A 27,705-nucleotide genomic window follows, 5' to 3' on the forward strand; every position below is an offset into this window, starting at 1 on the left:
CACAGGCAAAAGTATCGGACCTGGGAAGAAAAAATATGACCAGATTGATAAAAAAAACCTGTGTTCATCTTAAAAGTGTCAAAAAAAACAACAAAAAAATGTATATAATGACCCCCTTTAAAAATATACTATAAGTTAAGAGAAGGCCGGAAACTCCAGATTCGAGCCTACGAGCAAGGGATTCATTTCCCGGGCCGTTGTGAAAACAATTGGCCAGACAATTAAAAAAAACTTTTATCACTATTTCACGTTTATATAAAGCTTCAAAATGAGACCAACCCCAAGTCTCTAGCCCTTCCCGTTCGTGAAATATCTATCAGGAAACGAGCGACTTCGTGCTAAAAATCCTTGGTAGACATAATTGCGGCACAACAATTCGGTACATAAACATAGACTAATACATGTATGTCAGCTGACTACGGGTCAAAATTACTTGAATTTACTAAATAATATTACTAAATACATTAAGTTGGACCACTCACAACCGTCAGTAGCATCTGATACACGCAAAATTTGAATTTCTAACATTTCCACGGTCTTTAGATTACTTTCTACGCCATTGTCAATCAGCTGTTCGATATTTTGTAACGAGTCTTCTGATTGGCCAATAGCAACGAAAACCGGAACGTTTCACACAAGATGCATAATGGCGTAGAAAGCGATTGAAAGACCGTGTAAATGTTTGAAACTCGAATCTCATGTGTATTAGATGCTACTGACTTAACTTATAGTATATTTTTAAAGGGGGTCATTATATACATTTTTTTTGTTGTTTTTTTTGACACTTTTAAGATGAACACAGGTTTTTTTTATCAATCTGGTCATATTTTTTCTTCCCAGGTCCGATACTTTTGCCTGTGATTTTCGTATAACGCTGTTCGATTTTCGCACCCTACTGTTGCGAAGATATAGAAATTATCAAACAAAAGAAATAATAAGAAAAAAAACGTTATTTTATCAAGTTTTCAACAATAAAAACTTACGTCGTATCGTGTTTACATCAGTGCCATATTTATCATTCTTGTATGTATGAAATAAGGTCAGCTTGTTTATGAATGAGTTGTTTACTTTGGATGACGTCATTTACGCTGCTAACGGATTGGCGCCGTTTTGTCAAAGTATTTATTAAATGATATGGATCTAATATGTTATGTAGTGTATGTGAGATATTATTTCGGTATTGTATGAAAAGAAAACATTATAAGAACTGAAAATATAAATAAAAATGCTTTTTATTGTTGCTTTAAAATGCTTTGTAAACTATACAATCGAGGGTGAAAACATAACATCGCATATACAAGTAGTCCCTAACCGGTGTTTATTGTCAGTTTAACACCAGTTTTTTCCTTCTTTGTCTATAGTGACAAAATCACGTGAGTGTTAGAATAAATCATATTTGTGTCTAAACTTTGATATGCCGCTCTTTTTTTTAAGATCTGATATAGGGATTGTTGAAAAAATTGTTCAATTAACATAATGTTGTTTAAAAATTTGTCTCAAGAATTTTTATGACCGGAATATTATGGCATTTACATTTATTTTTCATTTCTGGTTATTTTCAATATTATCGCAAAAGTCAAATTCTCTGATAACTAATGCTTAAACATGACACTGATTTAATAGACATTACGCACGAAATAATAAGGCGTACCAAATCAAGACTATACTAGATAGCCATAGTTTTAGCTATATTTGGGACCAACAATTTGAAATCGACATCCCTTTTGATATAATTAAGAAAATATTGTATGAGTCATACCTGCAAACATGGTAAGGGGAAATCGAAATTCATTCATATGCGATATATTAATATGAATTCGAGCTTGAGAAATACCTTAAAATCATCTACGAAAATAAACATCGAATAGCATTAACTAGATCTAGAAGTTCGTTACATAGCTTAAATATTGAAACCGGAAGATCCAACAATACTTAAAGGGAAGACATTTAATATGAATTAAATCGAATCGGAATACCATTATCTTCTAGTTTGTCCTATTTTATCGTGATTTAAGGAAAAATATTTCAAGCCTTACCCCTGTCACTGCCCGAATATCAAACATTTGGGGTTCTGTTATGAACTCGTTCGAAAAAAACTATTTATAATGAAGCTAAATTTATATTCTATGCGAATTTAAGTCGCGACGTTATTACAGCGTTTTCATAAACACGATTTTTTTTCCGGGTTTTGTTGATGTATTACTAGATTATTACTAGCTTTACTAGTGGGGAAAGACCTCGGGTGCCCTTCCGTGCACTCTTTTAGACACGAACGGGCACCTGAGTAAAAACCACCAACGTTCCGTAAGCTACCTGGCTAGCTTCCTCACATGAAAGAATCCAGAGTCCCTGTCGGGATTCGATCCTACAGCGGTGAGGGGCAAGTGGTTTGAAGTCAGTGGACTCCAATGAAACCTTTTTTTAGCTTATTCAATTCATATTTAAATGATAAATATTTCTTAAAAGTTAATTATAATCAATTAAGTATTAATCATTATTGACAATCATTTACTCTTCTGTAAACCATGTTCTCTTTGTATAATATATATACGTTGTATGCTAAAAACATTGTAAAATGTTTAAAGATCCTGTATGTTGTAATTAAGGTTGTTACCAAACTTAGGTGAAATTTTGTATACTTATGTATATAATTATGCGTCTAAAACAATTTTCTCTCAAACATCAAATAATATGAAAAATATTTACAAAATATTTGTCCACATTATATGTAATTGTTAAAATATATGCATTCATTTCTTACTGAAAAAAATGACTTAGACTTTATGGAAAATAAATACCTAATTACCTCTCTTTATTAACATGAAAGTGTAAATTCGATAATATCTTTACAAATAATGCTTCTTGGAACTTACAATATTAATAAATTTTCATTTGAGCATTATATTTATGACATAAAACCATAAAAAATGAGTTGCGGGATTTTTAATGTTGAATAAACTATTATTGTATTATATTGTTTTGTATTGCTTGTTTTGGTGAAGACAAACCCATAAAAATGTTTATAATATGATCTTAATATAAGTGCAATGTCATTGGTCCATACAGTAGTCAACAGAACATTTTACAAAATCATATTCAGTGGTATAGTAGTATATTCACTGGCTAAATTGGATTTTCCCAGTCTAAAAATAGATTGAGACTCTACATCGTAGACGGTTAATTACACGTGCGTATTTAAAAAGATAATTGTTGTGTTTTGTTCATTATGGCATATTTACCGATTAAAATAAAATTACTTTACTATTATACTTAAAAGCTACACCGGGATGATGAGTATAAATGTACGTGCAGCGTTTCCTAGTCGTTGCACGTTTGACACGTGCATCTTTTTTCCCGCGCTTCAACGAATCAGGCAAATGTTGTACATGTGTAAGGTTGTACATTTTGTATTTCTTTTTAATCTCTAGCCTTTTTATATAATAAAACAATTATTGACCACTGAATCATTGAATATGATGTGATATTCACCGGCAGAAAGTTATATTGACCTCGGCTGTCGCCAAGGTCGATATGTCATCTGCCGGTAAATATGGCATCACATTCAATGGCACACTAATCAATAATTGTATATCAAAAACTTCAAATTATTAAAAAGAGTAAAAATTTGTTTCGTTTCTTGAAAGAATAAATATACTATGTGAGAAATAAACTGAAATTCAGAAGTAATTTCAAACTGAATAATTTTTTATGAAAAATATCATTATGTGACTTGATCCATTCATGTTTATTTAACCTATTTTCTTATCTCAAATAGTTAAATGTGAAGGGGTACTTAAAGTGTATTTCGTAAAATATATTCAGGATTTCAGATATATATAACATTGCAAGTAATATTAACTTTTATCCTTAATACGCACATTAGTTGGGTTTTTTTTGTATGTAATAATTCTTGCATTAGAATATTTTTTACAAACACGATGATGTGAAATATCGATGTTTCTTAAGGCAGTGATTAGTTTGGAATATGTATTTTAGTTCTAACAAATATGTTTCCTTTATTTGCGGAAAAATGCTTTTTCTAAAATAATATCGATATTCTTCATATATTATTTTTCAGAAGTTATGGCTGAACAAATCGAGACAGACATAAGCGGCAATGCAAACTGGAGACTGAAGAAAGTAAATGAACTCTGGTTTTTAGATATAGGTGGCAAACTAAAAAGGCTTAAAATGTTGGACACTGCAATTAAAGTTGATTTGAAGGAAAACATAATTTTTGCAGACGAAGACATGTATCAGATAATTGACGAAAATGGTGAAGTAATGATTACAGAAATAAAGAACATTGATCAGGATGTTCCTTTCGTGAGAAAAAGTAGGAAACAGAAGGAGGAAGTGGGACTTTTTGCAGGTATTTTTTTAACTAAAATATTTACAAGTGTTTTATTTAACACTTTACTCCGCAGATATTCTTTGGAACTCACTTAGCCAGTAGTATATAGATACTCATTAAACTCACTTATTCATTACTCCATAGATACTCATTAAACTCACTTATGCATTACTCCATAGATACATATTTGAACTCACTTATTCATTACTCCATAGATACACATTTTAACTCATTTATTCATTACTCCATAGATACTCATTAAACTCACTTATTCATTACTCCATAGATACTCATTAAACTCACTTATGCATTACTCCATAGATACTCATTAAACTCACTTATTCATTTCTCCATAGATACTCATTAAACTCACTTATGCATTACTCCATAGATACTAATTTTAACTCATTTATTTATTACTCCATAGATACTCATTTAACTCACTTATTCATTACTCCCTTGATACTCATTTAACTCACTTGTTCATTACTCCATAGACACTCATTTAACTCACTTATTCATTACACCATAGGCACTCATTTAATCTAACTTATTCATTACACCATAGACACTCTTTTAATTTACTTATTCATTACTCCTTAGACACTCATTTAATCTCACTTATTCATTACTCCATAGACACTCATTTAACTCACATATTCATTACCTGAAAGATACTCATTTTACTCACTTATTCATTACTCCATAAACACTCATTTAACACACTTATTCATTACTCCGTAGATACTTCTTTAACTCACTTTAGCGTACACTATATTATCAATAAAATACAGGCACAAGAAATTCCATTCAAAACATTTATAGAAACTTTTCAAGTTCTATGTTTTGATTTTTAAAAGGATTTCTTTATATTGGAAATTTTTAGCAAAAAAGGTTATACTCATTGATAATAACCGATAGATTAACATTAAGAGTGGTAAGTAGATGTACTAAAATAATGTCCAAAACTAGGTTGACATTGCTTTGAATACTCGAATTACATAATTATTTTCATCGCAAAACTAAAAATGATAAGGAAAAATCAGATTATATTGACAAAAATAAACATACTGAATTGTGTAAGTCACCCAGTGCATTATGAATTTATGCAAATTAGCTGAGGAGTCAACAGTAATTCAATATTGCACAGCAGTCAAAACAAATAAGTGGTGATGGATGACCATAATTATTATACTCAATTATTTATAAGCTGATAGAACCTATTGCTAATCATTTTAATATATTTTGATTTCTTGTACAAAGTTATATAACTGCACTTCAGTAATGGCACTTGGCTGATCCAAAGATTTTTATCAGTTAAATATTAATTTAGCAATATGTTAAGAAGTATTATAAAGCTAATGAAATTTTCATTCTTACATAATTTTAATATTTTGATTAATATTAATGTGTAATTCAATAAGACGTAGAAGATATTTTTTAAAATCACCTGAAAAGTAATATTATAAAAAGGTATTATTTATCAGTGATTAGTTGTTATCAAGCATATGGAGAAAAGAGTGAACGTTTGCATTATCTTAAAAAAAAATAATAAAAAAAGAACTAGAGAAATGAAAGCTGATTTCACACCGTCCTTGAACCGATAGCAAAAATATTTCAGTTGTTAGGGAATAAATAAATAAAGCCGCAAAGAAGAGATTAAATCAATCAATAAATCTAATATCTTTAAATACAAAATGTGTATATCTGTCAGTCGTTAATACACATACCGAGTTTTGACGAAAATATCGATATGGATTTCAGGTAGAAACCCTCTTAATTACTGGCTAAATAATGCTAAATATGATAAATAAAATTTTGTCTCAAACTATCAAACCAGCATGGTAAAAGTATTTAATACTTATCAAGATATAACAATGCACCTCTGATTATATCAAACCAGAATGGTAAAAGTATTTAATACTTATCAAGATATAACAATGCACCTTTGAAAATATTTAGGCAATCTTTGAAGAGAATTTTAGGGTATTTAAATACGGCTTCTAAAGCAGGAAAAGTGTCAAACTAGTGTTAAAGTTGGTAGACTAAGATTTTTGAACAAATTCTAAACAATTTTAGTAGAAACAATCAGTTTGCTTGTATGGTTTGTAAGCTGGATGTTATTATTTGTTTCTTATCAGTAGTCAATAGGAAAACATTTTCATTAGGATGATATCATATATTATTTAAAGGCTCCTTAATTCTTATAAAGAGTCCATCTTAATACCAAGATATAGTTCAGAGAAGTGTCCTTACGGTACATTTTGTTAAAAATAGACAGAAATGTCTCCTAAAGGTATATAACGAACATTTGATGTAAATTTTGTAGTTCCTAAAAGTGCCCATTAGCTTGGTCATACCTTAAAGGGTATAAAGCTTTGCATCTTTTGGGTGTAGTTTACAACATATAGAGGCTTGAACATATATCGGTACGATACTTTTTTCAAGCAAGGTGAAATGGTGCGATACGGAATAATGGCGGATTTTAGACTGTAAACACATGTCAGAGTGAGTATATTTATAAAAACTGTGAATTTTGTGTGGAGTATGTGGGACTTTGACCTACATGTATTTCTTCGAAATCATAGAAATTCAGGTACAATGGTCAAAACGTTATTGAAAGGAAATTGGCAGTAACTGATTCTGTGTCCGTGACAAAGTCATAAAATTAAAGCCAATACCGTGAATGTTACTTGATAATTTCTACTTACAGCTTATGTAAATGCTCATTATTGAGCTACACAGCAAATAAATATGTTTTGTGCTACGATATATATTTACGTACTGTTGACAATATATTTATGTGTATGACGAGTTTTGATATAATAAGATTACTGTACGCTTCAAATGACCCGATAGTGTTGACAGCGCTAATAGCTACTTGAAACTATATACCATAAATTATCTGTTTTTTGGAGGTTTGGGGAGGAGTTGGGCTTACACTTTGAATTTCTCACATAATCCCGTCACCTTTATTTCAAGAATTACCTTCCCTTTGATCTCTGAGTTTCGTGATATTTTTGTACTCTGTAGATTTTTCTACTTTCTATTTTATTTCTGAAAATTTTATTTCGAATTCTATGCAGTTTCATGAAGTGCAAAACAGAAATTTGATTTGACAATCTATATTTTACTACCATTGTTCATCTCAAAATTGCCAAAAATCACTATTTTGCATTGTTTGTTTTTTTTCATCAAAACTGATTTCAAAGTGCTGCAACATCTCAATGAATTGAGATAGAGTAAAAGGCTTTTCAGCGTCGGTTACTAGTTACCCTTACATCGACCTGAGGCCATCCTAGCATGTCACATGTCCAAAATTTTCTTGGCGATGAAGGGGACTACCGCCCCGCCCCCTTCAAACTCCAAAAACAGAAGGGGGCACATCCCCTGATGTAACATTTAGAAGGGGTCAGCGCAGAAAAAGTGGTCACTTTTTTTAACAACATTTCTCAAACGAAAAACAGTGTTTGGGACCTAAATAGTGCATTTTTCTACTGTTTGAGGCCTCAAAACTGGGGGGACAAAAAGCCGTCAAAAAACGTCTAAATAAGGGAAAAAGGTTAAGTATTTCAGAATCCAAGAACCTGATTACGATCACCAGGCAAAGGAAAAATAAGAAATGAATTTCAAGGCACTTTAGGAACAGGAAACGTCAATCGGAGTGCAATCTTTTAGAATGCGTCACCCGGTGGAAGAACGACTGATATTGTCTTTGTTAGTTTTAGGACAAACCAAGGGCATGCTTCTTAGTTTATCAAAAGAAAGAATTTGACAGTTTTGACATTTTATTTCAAACAAACATCTCAAACAATATTGAACAAGACTATAAGAGAGATTATGTGTACAATGGATATCCATTTTGGATAGTTTGTAGCTCGAATGTTAAATTTCGTGATGCTAATTTCCGATTGTTTTTCGTAAGTATTGTAATTTAAGGTCTATATACATGTATGTTATTTCACACACTATTTACACTTGCTGAATATTGAAATAAATGTAAAATATCGTGTTGAAGTTTCTGTTTTTATAAATCTTACTCATAAAATCGTTATGATATCCTAATCATGTATATGGTTTTCTCTCTCAATGTCTTGCTGATTGGTGGAATGTCCTTCCTTGCTAAATATCATGCAACATTTTTCACATATATATGGGCTTAAGACTATACTCAGATAAAATCTTCCATAATCAAGGAAAACATACAGGAGGCCTATGTGCATTGCCATGTGTGTCTAGCGGATCATTCGTTAGATTGGTCATGTCACATACATTCTACACTGTCCAGTATGAAGCTGTGTCTAGATCTAATTAAGCTATTTTTCGCACACACCATAACATATTACTGAAAAAACACACATCTCGAATAAGATAGTCTTCTAAATTTAGTTGTATTAGTATATAGAACTGTCCTTCCTTATTTCTATTTTTGAATGCTATGACCATACGCATAATTTATGTATGATGTTGTAAACTGTTCACGTAATAGAACTGCTTTCAACCATACCAGTAACTAATTGTAAATACGTAGAGAACAGATATCAGCCGATCATGAAAACGCATCGTAAGGAACCAAAGTATTAGCATACAGGTAGTATATCGGACCAGTTATCATGCGCACAGTAAGAAATAGTAAGAAATGTTGTAGATATATGCGAAAAGGATAGTTTAAACTTTTCGTGTATTATGTTTTGCTATTTATAGTAAAATGTTGTTGCTGTAACTAATATCTGCCATTATCCATGACATCAACGGATGTTTCTAAATTCAAAATTTTACCGTTTCGTGTTTAAACGTTAAATTCTACTTAAGCCGCTGCTAAGGGCGAGGCCGTCAGTTTGTACTTTAGAATACTGTCCATGAACAGGCTCAATCCAACCTAGTATGTAGTATTTTTTTTAATTTTTGCTTTTTTTATTTACTTTCTTTGGATTCTTATTTCTTGTATCTTAAAGTATTAAAGAATGTAGTAATTCAGACAGATGACAAATCAACAATAAACCTATTTATTCTTTAACTGTGGATTATTTCTCTTATTACATACAAGAAAAAATTTGAATATTAACACTTAAACAATGCCATGGTGTGGTTAAGTGATATGATGAATAAGTATTTTTCCTATGTATTCATCTATTATGTTTTTATATCATCTAATTGCACATAGAAAACTGTAATTATTTAGAACAGATATCAGTCGATCATGAAAACGCATCGTAAGGAACCAAAGTATTAGCATACATGTAGTTTATCGGAAAAACTGCAAAAGAGAATGTATTCTGTTTAAATGATATCACGTTTTCTTAATAATATCTACAAAAATGTCCTAATAATTCAATTATTACAAAATGCCAAAGTCCTCCAAATATACTCTGATAATTTTTTGAATCCATTTCATTTTTTGTTCTTTGAAAGGGAACAAATTATTTGACGGTCAAGATCATTTAAAGGTCATATCTAAATTATTACACAGGTCTGTTCGGTCACACGTGTTATTTTGTCCACATATGAATCAAATCCATATATAAATAACAAAAATATGACAATTTAACCAACATTCAAGCTTTGACCTTGCTGGTCAAGGTGATTGATTCCTGAAGGTCAAGGTCAATTCAACCTTTAAAAAATAAAAAAGTTGTTTTGTCAACGTATGAAAACAAATGATTTATTAACTACAAAGTAACAGCCAATAATAGCAAATGTCAGTAAAGGTTAAATAATTTGACATTCAATGTCAAGGTCAGACATGAGTCAAGGTCAATTTGAGTTTGACATCTATGAAGGTCCTGACCTAAAAAATGTTGTGTTTTACTATGAAGTTAATTAGCCAGTAAATGAAAACAAGAAAATTTTATTAATTTTACCTTAGCAGTCAATGTCGGTTAAATGTCAAGGTCACATCTAAATTATTGAATATGTTTGTCCAGTAACAAGTCTTGTTTTGTCCAAGTTTAAATCAAATTAGTACTTAAATAACAAAATTATGACAATTGAACCAAAATTCAATAATTTGACCCAAACGGTCAATGTAATTTAAAGCTAAAGACCAAGGTCATGTCAGCCTTTTTAGAAGGTCTTGTCCAAAATGTTGTTTTGTCAAAATATGAAGATAATCCATTTGTTATTAATAACCAAGTTACAGTCAATTGTAGCAAAACTCAGTGAACATTCAAAAATTTAACTGATATACATGAAGATCGTATCTTAAGAATGTTCTGTTTTAATATGAAGTCAATATATTCAATAATAACAAGTTTAAGCCAGTTACAGGAAAAAAAAATAAAAAAAAAAATTTTACCTTCAACGTCAAGGTCAATTATGAGAGAAGGTCAAGATCTGACTACTTGATGTAAAGGGTTATCCTGATAGATTATTATGCTTAAGTTTGAAGCCAGTCCATTCATCAATAACAAAGTTATAGCCACTAATAGCAAAAAAAACAAGCACAATTTAGACTTTTGTCATTAATTTTATGAAAGAATGCCAAGGTCTGTCTTGTTTACTTTAAGGTCTATTCTTAAAAAATATGCTCAAGTTTGAAGACAATTTATTCAAATATAACAAAGTTACAGCCACTAATAGCAAAATTTTAATATTTTACCTTGAAGATCAAGGTCATTTATAAATGAAGGTCAATGTATGTCTAGACTACTAAAAGGTATAGTCCAAAGGGTTGGTGTGGGCAAGTATAAATACAATCCACCAAGAACTTAAAAAAATATCATCAAGGTACAAGTTTGCGGATGGGAACATCTACGGCAATGGCGACACCGACATAACTGTTACAATACCTCTTTTATCAAAAAAATAAAATAAGTCGTGCTAAAAAGAGAATTTACTCGACAATACTTGTTATAAAATCTTAAAATGGTAAATAATGTTGTTTTATAAAGTTTTTGTCCATTTTCGAAATGTTTGCTACACAAAATGTCTCTATTATTTAACACCAATGGCTTTTGCACACGAACATAATAAAACGCCCTAGAGTAGATTTAAAAAAACCAACATGATGTTACTTTCGCATGGAACCTTCAAAGTGACACTTCTTTGTTATTTATTGACAAACGGCGTATGGTCCCCAAGTTATAGTAAGCGTATGTCATAAACAAGAAAACAATAGGCGGAACTAATCAAAATGGAATTCAGAAAGATCAGAGGTTATTAGGCTGCATATCGCAGATAAGACTTTTAGAAGACAAAGTTAAAAAGCAGGCAACATAACCCTAGGGTGATTCAACAATTAATCAAGTAGGAATATTGGAACAACCCAACTAGATAATGCCAAATAGGTTACACTAAAAATAACACAAACACAACAATGATGTGGTACTGAACGATTTGATTTCTTTATATCATGACGAAATCCAAAGTATGATCGTGAAAAAGGTTTGCTAAAATAGTGAAATATTAATTTAAAAAATAAACAACAACAACAAAACAAGTATATAGTGCTTAACATTTACCACAATTTTTAACTGAAACAATATAATTGTTCGAGGGTTTGACAAGTGCCCTTTTCAAGCGGAACTCTCAGTTCAAATGATGACAGATAGTCACAGAGCTTTTGCAATGTCCAAGGGGTAGCATTTTTAGTTGAATTGAGATATTTTTTATTTGTTCGTCAAATTTTATATATTCACTATTTGCTCAAATCGTGGACTCAGGCAATGTTAGTTGTAAGTTGCTTGGGACCATCAATCTTTATAGAGTTAAGTTTGGGAACATATCTTTTTAGTGTAATGTTAGGCATTTGAAAGTCCTTACAGTTTTCTCGAATCATGTCTCCTGGATTTAAATGGGTCTTGCTCCATGGATTACTTGATTTTTAAACAAAACTAATGTTATCTTTCGGCACCAGTATTATCTTAATACAGATTTATCAGAAACTTAGTAAAACGTTGAATTGCACAAACATTTATAATTTATTTTTCACAGTGGTTTCAAATATATTGACAATTTCTTGAATAGTTGATATTACATTTTATCTAGGGTTTGAGGAAACTGCTGCCACAACACCGGGACTGAAATAAAATGTTTCACTTTTCATTATACGAGGAACATTCATCATATATCATCCATATAACCCTTCGAAGAAATACATTTTTAGCCTTTAAATTCACTCTGTAAAGGCAAATAAGTACGCTTATTTTGGCACACCTTGCTGACACTGGAAAATGGCACTACCTTACTCACTTCGAGGGTCATATCGACGTCCAGTTAGAGTGTTCTGCAAACAGGGAAACAAGAAAAAATCACAGGGACTTAGGTCCAGTGAATAAAATAGAGAAAATAAGAATCCCTAAAGAAGGCCTAACACGTCAAAATTGAAAATGTTGCAAAAAGGCTCGGTTTGATTGAGCCTGTTCATGGACGGTACTGTCAAGTGCAAACTACCGTCCACGCCCCCTAGCATCGGCTTAAGCAGAATTCAACATTTAAACATGAAATGGTAAAATTTTGAATTTAGAAACATCCGCAGATGTGTTCATACGGCGGTTATCATGAAACCTTCAATGTGACACAGTAGTGTCATTCCATGAAAAGCGGCGAAAAATGCCCCCCCCCCCCCCCCAGTAAAAAAAGCGTGTGCCCTAAACGAGAAAACAATGGGCGGAACAAAACAAAATGGAATTTTAAGAGGCGGGTATAGTTGAACCAGTTTTTCTTTTCTTGGAACCATATAGAGTCTATATTCGATTTTTCATAAATTCATCGCGTATATTTAAAAATCAACTATTTTTACAATAACTTTTATATATATAATAATTTCGGTTCAAAGACTTTATCTAACATCAAAATTTTATATGTCCATTGATAAGATGCGTATAATGAAGCCATTGTTTAGCACGCGACTCATCTGGCACCTCCATGCTAGATGAAATTTCCGGCATATGTAAAACGGAAATACCATTATGATATGCGGGAAATAATCTTCCAAGGTCAGTGGCCTGTGGTAAAGACAATTCTAACTGCCTTATTGTTGTTTAGTACAAAAGCGTTTTGGGGCATTTTGTAACCAAAATATTGATGTAATTTGACACACATTAAAGAGTTTACCAAATTTAAAATATCACCACATTCTGCACTGCTCGTGAGCATGTGCTTATTGTTGTGTTGAGTTATTACAAAATATATTTGATCAAATGTCGATTAGATCTATGTGTTAGAGTTATCTCACCAAACCTACATAGCTCTATTTGCACTGAAAATAAAAAATGATTGCAAGTTTATCCCGTTCTGGCACAATATTGAATGATTATATAATGATAATGTTTACCTTCAATCTCCTGTAAATGTGATTCTTCCATCATTAGCAATAACTGATCCTATGAAAAACCTTGTGATGGTTTGAAAAGGTCTTTATCTATTTTATTGTAAATTATGAGTTAGGTCAAGGTTGCAAACGGTAATAAGAACCATTGCCTTTTTGTTATGGAAAACTTACTTTAAAATGACATATTATGGTTCGGGGCTCTTACTAATAAATGTATTTTGATGCATTTTGATTCCTTTTTTAGGGAATAAAAGAAAAGAACTCACTTTAGATAATAGACAAGAAGAAAGTTATGACATCGGGAGTGATTTATACGTAAAAAAGAAGGGTAAGTGAATTTTGGAATGAAATTAAATGAAATAAAGCTATTTAAAAAAGAAATTACCATGGTTATTTTGAAGTTATTTATGTAGATTCGTTATAAAAAAGACTAAAAGTAAAGAACATTTTTATATAGACAACATACAAGTTACTTTCAATAAATGGGTTTGAAGTGTTGTTTTGTATGGGTTTTTTTAAACACTAGTTGTGTTGATGTATATTCCAGAAGAAGCAGTTATGACATTTCATCAATTTTTAGGAGAATGTGTTCGATACGGAAACTTGTTTTAATGACTTATGATAAATAAGAAATAAAAAAATAATGATAAGATAACGTTGCAAAATGTTATGAGTGTTCTGTTTGTTGGTCGTTTAATACGCCGATATTTACATGAATTTTTGGTTGAATCTGGGCCTACGATCCACCTTTACGCTTTCCTGAATAAGTAACAAGTAATTGCCAATTTTATTGCATGTGACCGACTTCTTATACCACATGATTTTTGAATCAATGTTGAGAGATGAATGACTCAAAGTAAAAGTTAATTTATAACAAAGAAATAAAACGAGAGATGCCTGTATTATAAACCCAATGCTTTTCCTATTGAGATAAGCAAGCTGACTAAAATATGTCCCAAAGAATTTTCAATTATCATTTAAACATCTTATTTAAAAAATGCAACAATCTAAAATGGCAAATTCTTGTTTACCTGATTATTTTTAATGCAATATTTGTAACAGTTTTTCCTTTTATTTTAAAGGAAAATTCCGGGTATTCATTGATCGCATAAGACAAATTAAGAAAAAGAAACCAGAGCAGAAAAAGGTACGATTTGCTTCACTGTATGATTTCCATCTGATATAAGATTAAGATCGTGTCGACTTTTTTAACATTTTTGCAATTTATTTCAGTCATCCGTCCTTTAAATAATTAATGTGCAGAATATTGTAAAAACAGGAAACAATATTTTATAGAAAATACATGCAATTTCACTTATACAATTAGTATTTTCATTTCCTACATTATACCCAGGAATACCACTAACAAACAGTGTAAATCAAGAGTTTGCTTACAGACTATGTTTTCTTTCAAGATCTAGCATAGAAATTTTAGTTGATAAAAAAATCAAAAAACAATTTTGGTACCGGTACTTAGGCTTGCGATTATTATATTTTGGAGTTTATTGTAGACAGAGGAGCCTTTATACGAAGCTATCGATATGAATGACAGCCTACGTGATGATTTAAGTGTTACTGATTTTGATGACGAGGACACTTCATTCAAAGAACATGAGGACGATTACGCCACTGGTTTGTTGTTCACAAAACGCTATTATTCTTAAACGACATGCTGACTCATGATAAATGCATTGAGTGCTGTTATTTAGTACTGTAGTATTAAAAAGTAATTTTAAAGAAAACGAACTTATTCCCAAATCTTATTCGTTGTATCATTATCTTTAATTAATATTTGTTACATTATATGATATGTTCTGTCCCTTTTTTCTCCACCAATCTTTCCATTATTTAGTTCGATGCGCTTCTGTGTTTCTTTATTCTCTTTGTTTTTACAACTATAAATCAAATTTACTTATATAGACAATTAGTTACCATTTACAATATTGAATATTTACGATTAAATCTATATCAGTGTTCAAAGACAATAATATTTAGTCAATAGGCCACGTGGCACATGTTCACATAATCAATGTCAGGAGATTTAGAGTAAACTTTTATCAACATCTAATCGAAGACTTACTTCATATGGGACGCCAATCTGCGTCTTATATAAATTCATATTAGGTTCATCATATCTTGTTTCATATTTCTCATTAGAACTGTAAAGTATGTAAGATGAAGTAAATTACATTGAAAGTATAAAAATACAGTTGAATAACTCATTCTTAAATTATGACAATTCATCACTGATAAAATAAAAAATTTCGACATTTTTAAACATCACTCCTCTAGATATACCAGAAAAAACTACCGTCATAATAATATTTCAAAATCCCTCTTTAAAAACATTATATAGTTGAAAGAAATAGAAATGACACTTCAAAATGTTCATATTTTAACATTTTTGCTCAGACAGTTTGCTCTTCCGCCACCAGGATATAATTCTTTCTTTTATTATCCAACGGATTTCTTTCATCCAAGTTTTTAATACCACGTGGTGGTTCTGGACAATATCGCGACCTGTGATCTTAAACGCACGGCATCGCATCAAACATGGTCGGAAAAGCATAAACTGCTTTGGTTTTGATATCAGTAGTTGTGACAATAAAACTATAATTGAATTATATCATATGCTGACAAGTTTATCGATTCAAACTTTAGCCTGAAATACGATTAGGGCTTCTTATTAACAAATAACGATGTACGACCTCGGGCGTACCGGATACCAGTGTTTTCCGATCTACTGCTTCTTTGACACGTTACCATGTTAAATAAATCATCTTTCTTTATTGGCTACTACGTTAATAATGCTGTAGATAATGTAAAATTAATTAGATACACGATAATTTGGCGCTTATGTCAACATTCCTTCTTAATAATAGTTTAACACATTAAACCTAACAAGAACAGTACTTACCACTCACTTAAGATTTTATTTCATTTTACTATCTTGAGACCAGTGGCGTCAAAGATAATAGATAAAAACAAGTATAAACAATGTTGAACACAAAATTAAAGCCATGAGACCTTTAGCGCCTTTGTTATATAAAGCTTGTCGATTTTTAATTTTAATCTTTTATTTCCTATGCAAATTAGTTTCGTCGGTGTCGGGAATGAAGAATGTTACAGCAATTTTTGATTTTGAAAAACTTTCTGACGAAGAGATGACCTTTAAAAAGTTTGATGAGCTAACAATCCTTGAAGATATCGTAAGGTAATTCACGGAAACAAACTAAGGATGTCACTAGCTTTTACCTATATTTTTTAATACATGTATAGTCTAGTTAATACAAATACTAATTATTCGAATTTTTTTCAATTTCTTTAGTATTAAGTAACACCAACATTGTAAGGTTCATCTAGCATCTTTTCTGCTTTACTGGTAAAATAAATCTGGCTGGCCGGAGCATGAACTGAGTATAAACAAGACGTTCCGTAAGCGAGTACCATATCTTTTTCACATGACAGAACCCGATACTCAACGACAACCGCTCAGCAACTGACGAGCTATTGATTATAAGTCTTAATGTTTGATAAAACTGATACAATACAAATTGTTTATAAATAAGAAATAATTTTTACATTTTTTAAAAAGATGTAAACCTTTCAATCACAAATGTTTCATCAAATAGTCGGACAAAAAATGTATCCTTTTCAGTGAGAACTCTGAATGGTGTTACGCAGAACATTTGTTGACGAGAGAAAAGGGCTTCGTTCCAGTTTCATACGTAACTAAAGATGATCCTGAACTAATTGCACAAGAGTATGATAAAAATTATTTTAATATTGACATAGTTATCGGATTCGTTTACGTTACACTTGATTCACTTAAAGAAAGTTCTTAAAATCATTTTTTTGTAAAATGATTATCAACTATTTAATCAATAATGATAATTCAGTACATTGATGATTGGGCTTTTTGCAGTTGGTGGCATAATATAGGAAGGGATGAAGCGACAATTTTGTTATCTAACCTTCACAGACCTACAGCAGGAACATACCTTGTAAGGCCTTCTGACGGTATGTTTGTGAAAACATTTAGTATATTCGTCACTGTAAATGTTCTTTTTAATTTAATTAATTTAAAAACTTTAATGTCAAATAATATTATTTGATTTTTTAATTTAAATTACAACAAAAATAAAGTGTTCATACAAATACATGTAACTTTTAAATGAACACATAAATAAACATTTCAAACTTTCGAGGACAAATTAATACCCTAGCTAATATTGAGACAACGCTAGACTTACTTAATATGAGACAATTGCAACAAATTTATTTTATTAAGTCATATCTATTTTATTAGGTCATATCTAGTTTACAAATTGAAGAATGACAATTTGTCTGAGGAACAAAAAGCACAGTAAAAATATTTCAACTGTAAACTGAAGAAACAATTTGTATAACGTTCAAACATTTACTCGATGATTGTGATTCTGGTGCAACTAATTAAATAAAAAAGAAACAACCACAGAACACCGTCCTTTATTTGTATTTAATATGTGATAGCGAAGCGCACATAATCAATTTATAATATGTGAAATTTAAATTTATTGCTTAACTTTATACCCATTGTTGACTGAATTCTTCGTTTATTCCCTAATTACTTAAGAAATGGCAGCTGAGTTTGGGAAAATCCCGGATTTGCAAAACCTGAAACTTACCACATTTGATTAAAGTATACATAATTGTGACCACGATAAGACTAGAAAACAAGAACCATTGAGCGGAAAAGCAGACACTTTAACCACATGTCATCTTCTTTTATTCTTTTAGGATTTTTTTATTATTGTTCCAATACAGAATATAAAATCAAGTTGCAAAACGTATAAGAATAAGCATTCATATTTGATTTTTTGGACAGTATTTTAACTGAGATAAAAAGAAAGTCCACAATATGCCTAAATAAATTGTGATTGCTCAGCAAAATTTTGTTAAGTGTTAGTGCGGAGGAAAGGGACAGAAGTCACATAGTTATTCTACGTGTCTCCTGTATAACCTTAGGTGTCATGACCATGTTACCTTAAGGTATTACCATCCTGATGCCTTACCTCCGCTTTGAAGAGTATTCAAATAGGCTAGAACTACAGTTTACTACATTGAAAATGAGGGCCATGGGTTCAAACCTCAGATGGGTCAACTTTTTTTTTCTTTCTTTTTTTTTTCTTTTAGCATTATTTATGTATCTCTCCATCCATTTTGGATAGAAAACAGTGTTTAATTTATTATTTAATTTATACAGGTATTTATTGGCTAAATAATGCTTAATCTAGTAATAAATATGGTACCTGATATTTTCAAAGTGGAATAAAATCAAAACTAGACGGTAAAAGTATTTAATATTTTACAAGATCAACCAAATATACTTTTTTAAAAATTTAGAGAAACTTTGAAAACAGGCACTCATTTGAGTAAATTTTAAGGATTTTTTAAATTAGGATCCCTAAGAAGAAAAATGGTTAAAAACGTGTTAAAAAATGGGTGGGGTAGGGTAACATTTTTATACATATTTTATAAATTTTGAGTAGAAACCATAATTTTGTTTATGTTGATTGTTAGCTGAATAGTACGTTTTGTTTCTTACCAAAAATTAATGAGAAAGCGTTTTTCATTAGAATGTTATTGCAGATTTTTTAAAGGTTACTCATTTCTGAAAAATGACCCTCATACACCCTAGCTTCAGTTCATAAAAGTGGCCATAACTCGATTTCGTACAGTAAAGTTTGTTTAATTTTTGCATACAGGTGTACTTCAAGGTAAATATCTTACCTATGATATAATTTTTTCAGTTCCTTATAGTGCCCGTTAGGGTGGTAATACCTTAAAGGAACTCCACTGAGATATATAAGCCTAAAAACATAAAATTTTAATTTTTCACATAGATAAACATGAGCACTTAAAACAGAAATATAAATAAGATATAATTAAGAAATATACAAGAATTATATTGAAAATCGTATGTCTGTGCTATTTTCAGTCCGATTTGAGTGAAAAGCGTTTAAGCGCTTTTCAATTTTGGGTCATTTTTCACTATTATAATAATTATTCTGGAAAAACGGAGCAAACTAATGATCTGAAATTTTGCACATAAGTTATTGGTATAGATCTACATCAAATAGAGTAATAATCTCAAAAAAAATATTTCCAGTCTCGTCATGTCAAAAGACCTCAGTGGAGTCCCTTTAAGTCATTTTCAGAATAAAATTTCAATAACGATTAAATTAAAACTAAAGCTGTCCACAAAAAACTTAATAAATTAGTTAATGTATGCAAACGCTTTTGTCATGATTAAAGATATAATTATATAGTATATTGTTTGGTGATATTCAAATACATGTATATTACTGACAATATGTGACTTTAAAAACAAATGATAAAGCTAAATTTGATGACAAATCCCATGATTGGCACGAACAATACCAAGAAATCATTGGCATTTGTATTTTGTTTATTTAAGGAGACAACATTTATGCATTATCGATGATTGTTCCGGCTACACCTAACAAAACACAGCAAATTGTTCACTACGCTATCAAATCACGACTCGGTAGATTATACATATCCTATGGCAAGCAATTTAAGGACATTTTTGCGCTTGTTGATCATTACAAACGTATGTAATTGTTTGGTGTTTATTCTAGATACCTTATTTAAATTGAATATTATAAATTTTAAAGTAACATTACGTTCATTTTTTGCATTAGCAAGTTTAGGAAAACTGACTATTTCAAAAGATTGTTATTATGGTAGTTTATCAATAGTTGATATGAGAGTATGTTGAATGAGATAAATATTTATGCCTTGCTAAAAGAAAACTAAATACACTCGATGTCTTTTTTTTGGACAAAAAATGCTCAAAACCAAATGGCAAACAATTGTCGGTATAAATAAAGAACAATGTGATAAATGTAAATTATAATTAAGAAATATAGTCTTCATTATTGTCTTTTATCTTTATAAAACTGTTGAATTACTTGTGTATGCATCTGTATGTATTAATTGGTTGCTCGTTTAAGTTAAAGCAAACTATATTAATTTACTGAATTGTTATTTTTGTCAAGGTGAAGCATATGGACTGCGATGGAAACTGAAAATACCTGCCCTAAGACAAAAACCTGTTATTTACCCAAAGAGTATAGAAATTCATAAAAAATCTATTGATATTATAAAGTCTATAAAAGTTGGTAAATTTGGAGTCCTTTATGAAGGTTTGTATATCTTTATTTCTGATTTTGAGACAAATAGTATTGTAACAACTTAACATTGCCAAAGGCCGTGCAAACATTGTTTTGCAAAAAAATGTATCAAAATAACAAACACTTTTCTTTTAAGTATATACTGATTAGCAGTAATTTGAAAATAAAAAGTTTGTTATTTTGATTCATATTTATTTACATAATTTGATGTGAAGTCATTTTACTTATTTATTTCCCCTTTCGGGATTTTTCTGGGTCTATTTTATACCCAACGTAGAGAGTGTCAGGTGTCGAAGTAATTAAACTTCGCTTTGCATTTTTAAGCCTTTGAAACTACTGTTTGTGTTTTGCATAGTTAACCTTATTGAGCAAAGTTACATTACTCATTGCTTAATCATTTTATATTCTCCGGAATAGTTTACTTTAAATTATTTTGAATGATTATTCAGTACGAACAAAAAATATAAAAACGCTTTTTGACGTGTTCTATGTCAAATCGATAAATACGGTAAATTTTAAATAAATTTTCAACTTGTATTTGCTCTTTTGTTGTGTACACATAACCTGTTAGTACACATTACAAAAACATTTTTATTTATTATTTGTTATAAGATTGAGCATTGTGATGCTAGTATCATTTTTTACTGGCAAAAATCGTCTCATGTTGCATACATTGGTTATTTTAGAGAGTAAAAGCAAACATTTAGTTTGTATAGAATTTAAAAATGTATGTTAAACTTTTACAGGAATATTGTGCAACATCTTTGATGTTACTATCGTAACCGAATGCAAAAGTGAAGTAGGACATTTTTTGGCTGAAGCTAATCATCTATACGAATTTCTTCACAGCCAACATTTTGTCAGAGTGATAGCTGTTGTACTAAAACCCAAACCATTTATGATTGTGCTCTTGGAGACTGTTCAAGATACGCTGCAAAATTATTTGAGGAAATGTGATCAAACAGGAGTATCTTTTAAAAGGATGACAAACATGGCTGCAGAGGTATATCGAAATGACCATGCAAATTGTTTTGCTAAAAATGAAACCCATTTTGCATGCAGGCAAAATCTGTAAAAACTCGTAGCTCAATTAAGATAAAGATGTGTATATAGCAATCCACAAGTGTTTGCATAATAAATGATTTATAGAGGCGAAGACGGAAGCTTACAGTTGCCGCTAACGTCCATGAGGAAACTGGATTCACTAAGCCGCTATCCGTTTCCGACAGGTCAGTCACAGAAAGGATTTTATGAAATCTGGGCTCAAATGCCTACCTGAACAAAGCTATGGGCAAAACCATTGCAACCTATTTTCCATCTTGGCACAAAAATGTACACCAACAAGGTGATGTGCAAAACCTATGTTGTCGCTGTGTTTGTTCAAGGTCAATGCAAGACTTAAAGAACAAATGTGTCCACTCCGAAAATCCTATATACCTTGAAATACTTTTATTAAAGTTGATCACATTACATAGAGATGGTGGAGTTATTCGTAACCCCTTAGACAGCCAATATCTTATTGTCAGAGTCTTTGATAAGACATTAAAATATAAAAACCTCGTTCGATATTTGCAACAAACAAAATCATTTGTACTCATCGATATAAGCTTGTGTCGTGATTCATATTAAGATTCAATTTTAGATTGCTGAAGGTATGGCGTTTCTGGAAGAAAAAGGTATTGTCCATGGAAATTTGAAAGCGGAAAACGTCTTAATTTGTGAGCATGATAAACTTAAGATATTGCATCCAAAACTCATAAAACTTATGGGAACGAGTGTCAATGATAAACATGAAGAAGGTATGGAGTTCTTTTTTAAACTCTTTTGTAGTATGATATCAGAATCCAATTCTCAAATTATATGTGATGTCTGATAAATTCATTTATGTTTCCCCTTAAGGTAGATATTTCAAGACAGTTATTGTTAGTTAATATATGATGCATATAAACGTTTTCTCTCCACGTAGATTGAATCATAAGTACTGTAAGTAAGAATTCAATTAAAAACGGTAATATTTCCCGAAAAGTTAAGAATAGTCTTTACATTTTTAATCACTATTTTCAAAAGGTTATTCATTTCTTGAAAATAAATGACAAAAAACTCATTTCACTTTTAAAGAGCAAGCAAGGTAATCTATTGATATTTGCTTGATTTTTCATGATATATTTATATTATTAAGGCGACACGGAATGGCAATGGATAGCACCGGAAGTAATAACAGATGAAAGTGTATTGTGTACAAAGTCTGACGTATGGTCGTTTGGAGTTGTGATTTATGAAACACTCACTTTTGGTGAAGTGCCGTATGCAGGTTAATCCATAATTAGCTATAGAAGTTAAGAGTAAAAATGTTAAGAAAAATTATATATACCTATTTATCTTAATTGCCGTTTGAGGGCATCCCTCAAATACTCAATACATTCTCTCAGATAATGCTAGATAACTTTTTACATGAATGGCGACTATATCATTGGTGATGTTTACATTATGGAGAGCCAGTACGTCGAGTTAGCACCTTTTATGTGATTGTAGCAATTGGGTAACACTGAATGTGCGTCTAAAGTCAGATTTGACCCATATCGCAGATATTCTCTAGACAGCTTCTATTTGATTAATTCGCATTTGACACTGGGAATAATGGTCAAACTTCAAATTCATATTCGTGATCTAACAAGCAACTTTATTAATTAATATAGCCTTAAAGGATTCTGAGTCACTGTTTTGGTTTGCCGTTTTGATTGACGTGTTTATGTACCCGTTCCATTATAGATCATTTAGGAAATTTGGTAGATGCAACCACCTCTAATATAGTTCCATAAAGGAATAGTAAATTGGTATGGAATATTTCATCCTGTCCAATGCTGTCCCGATCGTTATTCATTTTTAGGGCATTTAAGTCTTTTTGAAGGGTGTTTGATTGCGACTTGATGTGTATGTTAGGTATATAGTGGTATCATTTTCAAATAGGGAAATTTTTAATTTGATATCCTGTTGGGGATCATTTATGTATAGAAAAAAAGAGAACGGATCCGGCCATCGACCCTTCTGATCCATATAAGTGTTTGACATCATGAACTATAATTATGCATTTTCAATAGAAGTTTTTCATGGCTCACCTTTTCAAAACTTTAACTATGTGTAAGTATTTGTTAAAGTTCCGAATTTTAAGGTGTGTTTTCTCATTATATTCATGGCAAAATCTCGAGGGTAGTTTTAAAACCTCACAGAAAAGAAAGTCATAGAAGCTGAGTGTTCACAGAAAATGCATGAAGGGGTGAATACCCCCCCCCCCCCTCTCGTAAACGTAAAGCCAAAAATGATTCTGTCAACATCTAGCATTTGGAAACCAAGATTGAAAACTGATACTTATTGTATGGTGCACTTCAAAACATAATTGTTACTCGACAATTATGTTTTAAAACGGGATAAAAAGCAGCCATTTAGATTAATTGTTATTTGCCTATATTGGTGTCTGCCTCAGTAGAGGTTTCTCACGGTATAAAAGTGGGAGCTTAGCTAGGGCAAACATTTGGTAGGTCACGGAGTTTTATTTATTTTTCATTGCCCTTTTCAGTAAATTCCCAATACCGCTCGCCGTTATAATTATAATTATTCTTATCTATCTACAAATATAAAAAGGCGAATTGCATACAAGTATTGTTTTAAGTAGCTTCAAAGCTTATGTTATAATCATTTCTAAAAAAACACATTGTAACATTTTAGATTTCTATTGCTCATTCTCAAAATATTTCAAATAATGTTATATCGCACCTCTTACAGGTTTGGAAAAGGAAAGGACTTTGCATGATTTTTTCAGTGGGAATTTCCGGCTACCAATACCAGAAGGACAAGTCCAATGTCCTGTTGAATTTTACAACACGATCATTCAATGTTGGAATCAAATTCCGGACCATAGACCTACATTTGATTGGCTTTACAATTATCTTGATGATTTTGAAAACGCTTTGGAATCAGAAAAGTTCTCAAAAGGTAAACTTTGTGATTTTTTACGATAATTCATTGCCGAGAGAAGATTTCAAATAATCGGACTATGTAGGTATCCAAAAAAAGAGTTTGTTATAACATGTATAAGTTATATGACCAATTCGGATAACCGTTAACTTCTTCATTTAGGTAAAATACTAATTACTTGAATTTTACGAACTTTTTAACAAAGTTTATGATTATTAATTTAAGCGTACTCATAAAAATTAATCGTTGGGTTTTGTCTTTTATAGACTAATTTGATAATCAGCAAATACAACTTCACTATAATAATTTCAAGTTACGCCATATTGATGATTATATTCTTGAATTACTTTTGTTTGCGCATCGTTCGAGTAGTCATTGATCGTCTGACGTCAATTTCTTTATTTTTCTCTTTTACCAGGCTTGAATGAAAACATGCAGTAGTTGCTTTTTTACTTATTACCAAGAATTCTTATATAAAAACATCCCTGTGATTAGGCATACAATAGTATTGTTTAAACTTTACATTTTGCTTTTTTAATCTTAGACTATTCGTATAATGATCATCAAAAGCATACTAGTCAATAATTGTGTATTTTAACTAGTCTTTTTGTTGAGGATGGAAGATACGTACGAACATAGACTTGCTCACATAAACATAACCGTCAGCGGATGCCTCTGGTCTTATTTATCTTATTTGTGCAACATTCTCCCTTTAAATTCCGTGAGTAATTTTCAATTTATTAGTATAAAAGGTTGCTTCTCGGTTTAAGACAAAACGTTTATAACTGATAATTTCAAAACAATACAAGAGGCTGTAAACTGCATGTCTGTTGATGTGCTCAAATACATTTAACAATTAAATAAAAGAAGTTGCCACACAATTGTGTGTCAGATGATTGTTTTGGTGAAAATATTTATCAATTGAAATATTTGAGTTCGTATAACATTATAAAGAAAATGCGATACGTACCAACTGGTTAAGGTGTTACACCTTATAAAATCAGTTTTACTTCAGATCAAGAATTATTGCATGCATAGAAACAAACATAAAAAATAAAATTAAGTCTTAAATAAATGTTAAAGACATTTTTATGTCGGTCTTTTCACAATATTTCGGATAAGCACATCTGAGATAGGAATTAAAAATTGAAAAAGAAGAACTGAAGAGAGGGACATTAAAGATTAAAATAGAAGAGCTAACGAAAAAATGGGTGATCCAAAGGAACATACTCTTGTTAATGTGAAGTCTAGTAATAAATAAAATCTTGATTCAAAATAAAACAAGTTTTCGTCATTAGTTTGTACAGCTCGGAAAGAGGAATAATCTAAAATGTAAAAATAATTTGATAAATTTCAACTGAAATATTGAATTATCTAAGATTTAAAACAGAGTACACCAAATTGTACCTTGTATGGTTTTCTGGTAATTTTTCCTTTTTTAACACGTATGAAAGGTAGGGTAAAAAGGTAAAGTAAGTAATATTTTGTATAGAATTACCTTATTGCTCTATGAAACAAAACATGAACATGGGTTGAAGTAAGATTTCCTATGTTGATGGCAATCTGAATAATGTGGGTATGTCATGTTTTCTTTTTGGTTACAACAGAAAACTGGAACTCTTAGTTCATTTAGATATCTTTTAATTTCTGTAAACACTAACATTTAATAACCAGTTTATACAAAACTGGTACAGTACTTAAGATAAAAATGCTTTAAAAAAAGCAAATGATAATTCTAGTCAATGCTTTTTTGTCAATTTAAAAAAGTTAACGGAATGTATGGAGAGTTGTTAAGTACTTCAATAATTAGAATCAAAAGAATCAAGAATCAAGCCCATTGAGATTGCATTTCTTAATCATTTCTTATTGACGCATCCATAATGGAATTTTAGGTACATATGGCATGTTTAACTTTTTAAGGCGATTTGTTAATTAACACTTAGTAAACTATCATGAAATTGAAGTTTCCTATAAAGTTTTAACATTACCATGTTTTTATGCATATTGTTTCTTCATCATTTAATTTTCAAACTTCTTATAAAATCTACTTTTCTAAAAACTTCAAATTGTTAGAATTTAATGAATTTTACTGATATTTATAAATTCAACATCAATTATAAATAGCAAAACAATACATATTTTATGAGAAGATTTTCTTGATTTTAGATAGCAATTCGAAGTAATTTCAACATTGTACATATGCAAAGAAATATATATACAGAAAGTCGTAATAAGTCTTATAGTTACATCATCTTTCAATCACATTGTGTTGAAGTTTGACCAATCGGTATTGTAAATTTCTTTATTTTCAAGTAATATTTATGTTCAAAAGCATTGCAAGTACATCTGTTTTGTTGGTCATTTATTGTTCCAGATGCACATGTTGATCAAACTGCAAGCAGCAAAAATGTTGACATTACACCAGGATTTGATGTGACAGCCTTGTACGATTACACAGCAGGTATGTTTGTAACAAATTTCATTTATAATGTATTTTTAAATCCAACTACTTGTTATCAAAAGAATTGCTAAGAATAAAAATTAGGATGAAATGTTTTGGTTAAATCACAACGGATTGTTTTTTATGATCTTTAAACACTCTTGATATCTTATGTAGCTCAACTGAAAAATTTCAAACTGTAACACTCTGGATTTGGTTTTAATAACTAGTCAGAATAAATAAACTGATCCTGTTTTCCTTTATTTTTCTTAAGACGATTTATCCTTCGTTAATTCAATGTCTTAATAATGCTATATTAAATGTTTGTACAGAGGCTGATAACGAGATTTCTTTTGACCCAGGCGACATCATAACAAACATAGATCCAATAGATGCTGGTTGGTGGATTGGAACAACAGCAAGTGGAAAACGTGGGCTGTTTCCAGCAAATTATGTGATAAGTAGGTGA

General features: G+C 30.8%; 1 protein-coding gene across 1 annotated transcript; it reads left to right on the forward strand.

Annotated features, from left to right (window-relative positions):
* Positions 1 to 4,050: 4,050 nt before the first annotated feature.
* Positions 4,051 to 27,705, forward strand: LOC132732437 (tyrosine-protein kinase HCK-like). Its single transcript, XM_060718853.1, has 15 exons — positions 4,051 to 4,372; positions 13,870 to 13,953; positions 14,708 to 14,772; positions 15,137 to 15,257; positions 16,722 to 16,839; positions 17,284 to 17,388; positions 17,551 to 17,645; positions 20,086 to 20,241; positions 20,690 to 20,836; positions 21,571 to 21,827; positions 22,467 to 22,623; positions 23,004 to 23,135; positions 24,605 to 24,814; positions 27,171 to 27,257; positions 27,569 to 27,705. Exons 1-15 carry the CDS (start codon positions 4,084 to 4,086, stop codon positions 27,703 to 27,705), a joined length of 2,160 nt encoding a protein of 719 aa, XP_060574836.1. The 5' UTR covers positions 4,051 to 4,083.

The sequence above is a fragment of the Ruditapes philippinarum genome, unplaced genomic scaffold, assembly GCF_026571515.1.
Source record: "Ruditapes philippinarum isolate M1 unplaced genomic scaffold, ASM2657151v2 ctg2361_1_1_1_1, whole genome shotgun sequence".
Lineage (NCBI taxonomy): Eukaryota > Metazoa > Mollusca > Bivalvia > Venerida > Veneridae > Ruditapes > Ruditapes philippinarum.

What these genes read in the sequence shown, in the direction of transcription:
- LOC132732437 (XM_060718853.1), top strand. Translation starts at nt 4,084, where the DNA reads ATGGCTGAACAAATCGAGACAGACATAAGCGGCAATGCAAACTGGAGA. An exon ending in CCTTGTAAGGCCTTCTGACG is followed by an intron (nt 17,646 to 20,085) that starts GTATGTTTGTGA and finishes TGTTTATTTAAG; the next exon opens with GAGACAACATTTATGCATTA. An exon ending in CAATGATAAACATGAAGAAG is followed by an intron (nt 22,624 to 23,003) that starts GTATGGAGTTCT and finishes TATATTATTAAG; the next exon opens with GCGACACGGAATGGCAATGG.